The sequence below is a fragment of the Heterodontus francisci genome, chromosome 24 (assembly GCF_036365525.1).
Source record: "Heterodontus francisci isolate sHetFra1 chromosome 24, sHetFra1.hap1, whole genome shotgun sequence".
Classification (NCBI taxonomy): domain Eukaryota; kingdom Metazoa; phylum Chordata; class Chondrichthyes; order Heterodontiformes; family Heterodontidae; genus Heterodontus; species Heterodontus francisci.
The window spans coordinates 62495030-62504848 of NC_090394.1; the positions used below are offsets into that span (position 1 = coordinate 62495030).

At 38.6% G+C, this 9819-nt stretch overlaps 1 protein-coding gene across 1 annotated transcript in view; it reads left to right on the forward strand.

The window, feature by feature from the left end:
- The window catches only part of emp2 (epithelial membrane protein 2), a 40053-nt gene extending 35129 nt beyond the window's left edge, over nucleotides 1-4924 (forward strand). The window contains exon 5 of the mRNA XM_068056396.1: nucleotides 919-4924. Within this exon, the coding sequence (XP_067912497.1) occupies nucleotides 919-1085 (167 nt within the window). The 3' untranslated portion in view covers nucleotides 1086-4924. The remainder of the gene's footprint in view (nucleotides 1-918) is intronic.
- The last annotated feature ends 4895 nt before the right edge of the window (nucleotides 4925-9819 follow it).

The window sequence follows — 9819 nt, forward strand, 5'->3', positions numbered from 1 at the left end:
TACTTAATGGCACAGTTCAAGTGTGCAAGAACAGAGGGACCTGGGGGTGCATGTACATAGATCTTTGAAGATGGCAGGACATATTGAGAGAGTGGTTAGCAAAGCATATGGGATCTTGGGCTTCATATATAGAGGCATCGAGTACAAAAGCAGGGAAGTTATGCTGAACCTTTATAAAGCTCTGGTTAGGCCCCAACTGGTAGTGTGTCCAGTTGGTCACCACACTTTAGGAAGGATGTGAGGGCCCTTGAGAAGGTGCAGAGGAGATTTACCTGAATGGTTCCAGGGATGTGGAATTTTAGTTATAGGGTTAGGTTGGAAAAGCTGATGGGTGTTCCTTGGAACAAGTGAGGTTGAGGGGAGATTTGATAGAGGTGTACAAGATTATGACAGGCTTCGATAAGTTAGACAAGGAAAAACTGTTCCCATTAACTGATGGTACAAGGCTTGGGGGACACAGATAGAAGGTTTTGGACAAGAGATGCAGGGGGAATGTGAGACTGTCTCCGCTTCCACCACCCTTGTAGGCAACGAGTTCCAAGTCATTACCACCTGCTGTGTAAAAACAATCAATGATTTTAAAAGGAAATTGGATGAGCACTTGAAGGAAATAAACTTGCAGGACTACAAAGATTGAGCAGAGGAATGGGACTGACTGGATTAGTATGGACTCAATGGGCCTCCTTCTGTGCCATAAGTGGCTGTAAATATGCACCATCACATTATCTGACTTACAGAAATATAGAAATAAAATTATTAAATCCAGTTTTGAGGTTCAGATGGAGTTTGGCATCAATTGAACCCCTTGATGAGATTATACAGTAGAAGTTGCCTGTAAATACTTCAGTGGTTTCTTCTTGGGTACAGTTCTGTTAGAGAATGAATTGTATTAAAAACTGATCTTCTGTTTTTTTTCAGGTCTCAGTGTAATGATTGCAGCTTCCATTTATACAAACCAGGAAGAAAACTTCCACAGAAATATGCATGTGGGAAATTACGGATACTCTTACATTCTAGCTTGGATTGCTTTTGCTTTTACTCTGATCAGTGGTGTGATGTATATTGTTTTACGAAAACGTAAATAGAGGCTGAAATTGATTTAAATCCTTCTGTATGTATCACTACAGAAATTGTTTCTGGATGATTAGTTTTGAGATCTCCTGCAAACAAAAACATGTGACTGTCAAATTAAGCAAAAAAAAAAATCATGTAATAGCTAATTTTACACTTTTGTTTTGAAGTCTTATTAGTTGCAAATTCTTTAAAACCAGTTTGGCACAGTTTTTTTTTTACAAAAATCATAAAATTATTCACATTTGTCTACATTAAAGTACATCAAAGTCTTTTTTTGTTGTGTTAGTGATGAGCACTTTTTTGTATTATCCTGCCACCAGTCAGCTTGTCTGCTCATGTTCACCGAGCAGGCAGTTTAAGCATTTCAATCTCCACCAAAATGAGCTATGTTTAGTTCATGAGATGCTTTTTAAATTGGTGATGACTTTCTACTCTGTAAAATGAAGCTTTTCTCAAAGTCAGTTTCTTGTGTATGATCATGTTTAGTTTTCAAAAACATTACTTTTTTGCATATACAAATTCTTAAAACTACATATCAAAAATCATAAATCATTTAGGCTAAAATATCCTGAAAAGTGGCAGTAAGTCTTCAAAGTGCAGACAAAAATGGTCCTTTATTCAGAGAAGTACATTACGTTTTGTCTATAGCCAGAGAACTGTACCATGCAGTATCCAATGGAAAGGCATTTTTCTTCAATGTTGCAAAAAAAATGTAGCAGTGTTGTAACGGTATATTCAAATGAAACAACTGATACCATGTAAAGTGAATTGTTTTGTGGGTTTGGTTCAATGATCCAGACCAAGAATAATAAAAAAAAAAAAAATTTTTTTTAAAAGATACCACTTAAAATTTTTTAAATTTATTCTTGGAAGCTGAAAAAGAGAAATTTAATGTCGTACCAAGCCTATATATATGTCAACAGCAACATATTCTTTACCATGTCAGATAAGAAATGGATCTAATGATATGTAAACATACCCAAGTTAGATGGTGGAATTGGGTGTCAAGAAACTGAAGGTGGTGGGTTTAAAGAAAAATCTGAATGCTCTTAATGTATCAGATGCAAATAGGGTTTAATTTTTGGATTAGATGTAAATCATTTAGATTTTTAATTACTTTCTATCGGTCAAGTACATGGATAGAATTACATCAATTTATGCTGGAGAATCAAACGCGAAACCATAAGTCCCCATGAATTATTGAATTTGCCTTTTTTATATTGTCGGGTCTTGATAGCAAAATCTAAAACAAATGCATAGTCTTCATTATTGAAGACAATTTACCTGATGTCTGGTCCTGTTTGTACATTTTATTTATTAACATAATATAAACCATCTGCTGCAGTGTAAACTACTGGAAACGTATGTTTTCCTGAAGCATTTTTCATTCAGAGCAGCCTCTAATTGAAATAATAGGTTGCTTTAGATCAAACTGATATTTTTGACTTGTTGTAAGTAGGTGCCTCTTTTTTTTGTAAGTGAAGCAAACACTATTGGAATTTTCAATTTTTTAAACCCAACCCTTGAGATTCATGGCACCAGACTAATTAAAAAAAGCTTCATGTTCCTGTTATGCAGATGTGGTTGGTAATCCGATTCTAGTTTTGATGTGGGCTCTTTTTGTGCTTGGGTGGAACTTTTAAAATTTTTTTTGTGTACTTACCTACTGAAAAACATGTCTCCAGCATCACACAATTCTCAGTTCTAGATTTTCTGCCACTAGATGTCACTGAAGTAATCTTTTAAATTTTAGTGACCAGACTATTTCAAATCCATCAGTACGAATGAAGTACTGAAACTCTGCCAGCAGAGTTTTCCCCATTCTTAAACTAAAGCGAAGAGGTTTTCCCAGAAACTAAGTGAGAAACTCTTGGCATGAGAAAATTACTGCCGTAGCTTTTGGGGGAAGCAGAAAGAATATACTGCTGTTAAGGAATACTTGAATTCAGCACTTGTGAGTTGTTTTTGCTGGTTTTCTTCCTGATTATTAGGAGCACATTGTGATTGCAAAGTTTCTTAAATCCAAACATCAGAGAGAACTTGTGTTTGATTACTCTCACGATGTTCTTTTTTCCTGCACCTATTTGATAATTAGAGAGTGAGCAACATAATTCAATAGAAAATAACAATTTGCACTGAAACTTTTCATTCAACCTCCTGACTAAGGAGTGTTTCATCTCTCAAAAGACTTCCATCCCAGAGAAGTGAATTTTACTTCAAGATAACATTTTAACTTTTTAATTAAATCCTAACAGCTTACATGTAGGAAATGCCACTACTGGTTCAACTCCAGAACTGTGACTGCAATTGCAATACTGTAAAATGGTTGGAACACGTGCTAGTGACTTCTAGTGGCAGCAGGAAGGTACTGTCAAATGACTTGTTAATGAATAGCTTGGTCTTGCTGATTTTCTTAAACGTAGTGCCTAGCAAAATGTGGTTTTATATTGTTTTGCAAGTGTAGCTAGGTTGATAGTATAATGAGCAACTATTTGCTTTTTCATATAAAATGTTGGGAGGTGCATCTTTTTCAGTAACATTGGTCTATAGAAATAGGTAAATTGTTTACTGTTGTACAGTTACATAGGTCATGGAGGACACCACAGGTGCTTTCATACTGAGGATCAAATATATATATAATAAAAGTCTGTCTTGCAAGTGGATTCCATTGCATTAACAATGAAATAGGAGTACGAGTGGTTTGCTAATCAATCCGAATCCTTTTTAAAGAAATTTACATAGACTTCAAACAGAATTTTTGGAAGTACCACTTGCAGGACATCTTATCCAGGTGGTGTTGCTTCAGAGCTTAGTAACCAAAGAAAATATAACATTTCCATTGGTTTGTGAAGCTAGCATTTTTTTCAATTATAGTATGTTAAGGTAATTGTTTTTATAACCAGTATGATGTATTTATTGCATGCCAATTTGTTAATGCTTTTTACTCTAATAGTATTGTACACAGTTAAACAAATTGTAAGACTCGAGTGCCCAGTAGAAATTTTCATTTCATACACTTGATACCTGGTGTATAATAAATATAGTTTATCTAATGCAATGTCATACATCAAGGACATTATCCTATTTTTGCCTAAATTATCAGCTGCAGACACAGATCAAAACTATTGAGCATTGGAAAGGGGGAGAAACAAAGTTTTTAAATACAAGTCAATATTGTTGGGTTGTGAAGCTTCCAAATAATGAACACAATACATGTGTTTTTATGGCTTAACATTTGGCCAATGGTCATCAAGTTAATTTCTGCTATTGAGCGATGGGGTTTATTGTATGATTTAGATTTGTTTCAAAAGTTTATAGTTTGTGTTCCAACACACCTTTGATTTGAATCTACATTCATAAATAGTTTAACAGCAGGTTAATTGGGCGTTGACTTAAAATTAAATCTGATTATTTCTACTGTAACATGAATCAAGTAATACGTAGCCCCTTTCAAAACCAGATGAAATCATGATTTCATCTATACAGCATCAGCGCAACAGTACTTAACTAAATCAATGGTCATCAGGATCTGATAGATACATAGCTATGATGAGGTAGGATTTCTCATTGCAAGTTTCATTTAGGGATTTCTTCCTTTGGATGTAATCTACAATATTGTTAGCGTTTGGTCTTCAAAGACATTTAAAAAATAAATTATTCTCCCCTGCAAATATTTACATTTGAAAATATTGATAAATGTCTTTTTGAAAGTTAGTACTACTTAGTACTACTTGGATTCTCTATTTTTCTTGGCATTTTTTAGTTTTGATCTCGTAATTCAGCATCTGTGTAATAAAGGCTGTGTGGGTAAAGAAATATAAAATATAAGAAATGATTAATTATCTGTATTTTGAATGTAATAAAGTACCTGCCTAGCAAATCACTGAAAGGATTGTTATCTATAAGGGTCCAACAAATATTTAGACAGTATACAGAGAAACATATCCAGCTTGCCTGTATGCCAATCCTCTCAACTCTAATGGTCAAATAAGAGACTTATTCAGCATCCAATACATTAATTAGTATGTGTATATATTTAAATCATCCTGCTGTCGAAGCATTTCAGAAAATCCAGCCTATCATAATGTGCATACATTTTTGGGCACATTACAACAGTGAGTACAGTTATTTTAATTGGATTTAGAAGTTGTGACGTTGCAAAATTTGTATTTTAAATACAAGTCCAGTCTTATGGTCTACAATTCTTATGAGAAAGATGTTCAGGCCTTATTACAGAAAATACATTGAAGGGCAACCAAACACAGGAGGTGGTGGTGTAGTGGTAATGTCACTGGACTAGAAATGGAGGTCCAGCCTAATGTCCTGGGGGCACAAACAAGAAATGCTGGAAATACTCAGCAGGTCTGGCAGCATCTGTGGAGAAAGAAGCAGAGTTAATGTTTCAGGTTATTGACCCTTCATCAGAACTGGCAGATATTAGAAATGTAAAAGGTTTTAAGCAAGTAAAGTGGGGGTGGGGAAAGAGATAACAAAAGAGGTTTTGATAGGACAGGGTCACAGAGAATAACTGACCAGATGGTCATGGAGCAAAGGCAAATGGTATCTTAATGGTGTGCTGAAAGACAAAGCATTAGTACAGAGAGGGCATTAATGGACATAAAAATGAGCAGCCCTGGCCCAAAGCCCAAACATGAAAAAAGTGGGTAGGCACAGTAGAAACAAGCTAAACAAACTGAAATAAAATAAACACATAAAAAATAACTAAATAAAAATAAAAAGGGGGGCCCCATCATGCTCTAAAATTATTGAACTCAATGTTCAGTCTGGCAGCCTGTAGCGTGCCTAATCGGTAAATGAGATGCTGTTCCTCGAGCTTGCGCTGATGTTCACTGGAACACTGCAGCAATCCCAGGACAGAGATGTGAGCATGAGAGCAGGGGGGAGTGTTAAAATGGCCAGCAACCGGAAGCTCGGGGTTATGCTTTTGGACTGAGCGGAGGTGTTCTGCAAAGTGATCACCCAGTCTGTATTTGGTCTCACCAATATAGAGGAGACCACATTGTGAGCAGTGAATACAGTATACTAAATTGAAAGTACAAATAAATCGCTGCTTCACCTGAAGGGAGTGTTTGGCGCCTTGGCTAGTGAGGAGAGAGGAGATAAATGGGCAGGTACACCACCTGTGATTTCAGGGGAAGGTGCTATAGGAAGGGGATGAGGTGTTGGGGTAATGGAGGAGTGGACCAGGGTGTCATGGAGGAAATTATCTCTTTGGAATACTGACTGGAAAGGAGGGGAAGACGCGCTTGGTAGTAGCATCATGCTGGAGATGGCGGAGGATGATCCTTTGGATGTGGAGGTTGGTGGGGTGGAAAGTGAGGACAAGGGGAACCCTGTTGCAGTTCTGGGAGGGGTAGAGTTAGAGGAAACTGGCTGCACACAGTTGAGGGTCCTGTCAACCACAGTGGGGGGAATCCTCGATTGAGGAAAAAGGAAGACCTATCAGAAGCACTGTCATGGAAGGTAGCATCATCAGAGCAGATGCGTCAGAGATGGAGAAACTGGGAGAATGGAATGGAGTCCTTCCAGGTGGCAGGGTGTGAAGAAGTGTAGGCGAGGTAGCTGTGGGAGTTGGTGGGCTTGTAATGAATATTAGTAGACAGCCTATCCCCAGAGATGGAGACGGAGAAGTCGAGGAAGGGAAGGGTTCACTGAATTATTGTGTTCAATAATTTCAGAGCATGACGGGCCCCCCTTATTTTTATTTTGTTTTTCTTTTTTTGTGTGTTTATTTTATTTCAGTTTGTTTAGTTTGTTGCTACAGTGCCTACCCACTTTTTTTTGTTTGTGCTTGGGGCTAGGCTGCTCTCTCTGTCCATTAACACCCTCTCTGTACTAATGCTTTGTCTTTCAGCACACCATTAACATAATGTTTGCCTTTGCTCCATGACCTTCTGGTCAGTTATTCTCTGTGACCCTGTGCTATCAACACCTCTTTTGTTATCTCTTGCCCCACCCCTGCTTTACTTGCTTAAAACCTTTTAAATTTCTAATATCTGCCAGTTCTGATGAAGGGTCACTGACCTGAAACTTAAACTCTGCTTCTCTCTGCACTGATGCTGCCACACCTGCTGAGTACTTCCAGCATTTCTTGTTTGTGTTTCAGATTTCAAGCAGCTGCAGTATTTTGCTTTTATTTAAATATCCTGGGGACACAGATTCAAATCCCACTATGGCAGCTGGTGGAATTTAAGTTCAATTAATTAATAAATCTGGATTTGAAAGCTGGTCTCAGTAATAGTTTCATAGTTATCACCATCAGTGATTGTTGTAAAATCTCATCTGGTTCATTAATTCCTTTTAGGGAAGAAAATCTGCTGTTCTTACCTGATCTGGCCTACGTGTGACTCCACCTACAGCAATGTGATTGACTCTTAACTGCCCTCTGAAATGGCCTAGCAAGCCACTCAGTTGTCAAGGGCAAATAGGGATGGGCAACAAATGCTAGCCTTGCCAGCCCATGAAAGAAAAAGCATACATAACACCTGAATTTTGGGGACAACTCCCTATATTCCTGAACTTTTTTCCTTCAATATTTATCCAATTCCCTTTTGAAGGCTACTATTGAATCTGTATCCACTCCCCCATGAGCCAGAGCACTCCAAATCTCAACCACTCATTGAAAAAGGTTTCCTCCTGTCATCTCTGGAGGTCACAGATTTAAGTAATTGGCAAAAGAACCAGTTACTGACCCTTCAGCCACTGGAAACAGTTTCTTTATTTACTCTGTCAAGTCTCCCCTTACCCTTCTCTAAGGAGAACAACCCTAGCCTTTCCAGTCTATCCATGAAACTAATGCCTTATCCCTGGAAGTATTCGATTAAATCTCTTTGGTACTTTCTCCAAAGCCTTCCTAAAGTGTGTTCTCCAGAATTGAATTAAAGACAGTAATCTGGGATCTTCACTTACATTATGGCAGATGATCAGAATACTTGAGGCAATTTCTGGTGATGATGAACATCTAGAATCTAGGTTCTAGAATTCTGTTGGATGTCTCCTACTGAAAGTTCAGCAGGAGACTGAAAGGCCTTGGAGAAACTAAACAGATGAGAATGGCTGTTAAAGCCATTTCTCTGGGGGTGATGCCTGTTTCCTGTCAGATTGACTAGACACTTATGTAGCCAGGCACACATTGATATTGATCAGCATGCAGCCTGAGCGACAGCAATTGCCTGATTGCACTGACTTGATTATGACTGCCCAGTTAAGTTTCTGGTGAATGATGACCGCCACCCAGATATTGATGGTGTTGGTTTAGCAATTCAAGTGCTATTGAAGGTTAGGGGAGCTGGTTCACTTTCTTTTGGTGATGTTCATTTTGTAACATTTGTGATGCAAATGTTACCTGCTACTTGTCAGCCCAAGCCTGAATATTACACAGAGCATTTTGTAGCTTGGTATGGTTTGTTTCATTTTTAGAGTAGTTGCGAATGGAGCCAAGCACTGTAGAATTGTCAAGGGAACAAGCCCACTCCTGACTTTATGGTGAAGGGATGGTCTTTGAAGCATTTGAAGACAGCTTATTCAGGATGCTTCCTTGAAGTACTCCTCTGTCAATATCCTGGGGTCATGATGATTGACACCCCATAGCAACGTTTGTTAGTTATGGCTTCAGCCATGGTTTTCCTTTTGACACCTAATGATTTCTGGTTTGCTCAGGCTCCTTGGGGTTGTACTTGATTTGAATCATCTAATTGAAGGCAGCTATTTTCTCCTGCTGGCGATTTAGCTCTCGCACCCGTGTCTCAACTGAGGCTCCGAGGAGATCTGGAGTCAAGTGGCTCCAGTGGAAATCAAACTAAGCATCAGTGAATTGATGAGTTGGTATCTCTTGATAGCACCATTGAGGACACATTCCATCACTTTTGTAATTATTGAGAGGAAGTTGATCGGGGAGTGTTTGTCCAGCTTAGATTCTTTCCTACTTCTTGATGCATGGACCTCGGATATATTCAGATTGTTGGATAGATGCTGGTCCCAGAGCAGCACTGGAATAGCTTGGGTTGGACTGGTAAGAGGACAAGGAGTTCTAATGTGCAGGTTTTAAGCACTACATCTGTGATGTTGTCAGCACCCTCTGTGCCCAGTGCATTCAGTCACTTCTTAACATTATATGGAACAAACTGAATTGGCTGGACATTGGCATTTGATAGGTGAGAACCTTGAGAAGGAACTGCATAGAATCATTCACTTGATATTTTTGTCTGAAGACATATGCAAACACTTCAGGCTCATATTTTGCACTAACATGATGTGCATGCCATTGTTCAGGTTGTGGATGTTCATGGAGCCTCCTCTTGGTAATTGCCTGGCTGTCCAGCCACTATTCTTTACTGGACATAATAGGTCTGGAGAGCCTTTGCTCTTATCTGTTAACTGTAGGACCACTTAACTGGCTATACTTGTTGCTCTTTTTTATGCAGATGATACTGTGTTTAAGTTTCACTAAGATAAACCTTGTTGCTGATAAAAGTGTAAGTGATGTACTGGGCCATGAAGCACACCAAATCTGCTGCTGGCATCCCACAGAATTTCATGCATTCCCATTTAAGGGCTGCTTGATCTGTCCCACTCAGCACACTAGGAGTGCTGCACCACACGATGTAGTGCCCTTGCAGCGCAGACTTTTGTCTTCACAAGGACTTGAGAAGTGGCTACTCCTGCCAATGGTATTGTAGACAGCTATGTCTATGACATCTCAGGTGGTGAGGACCAAGTCAAGAA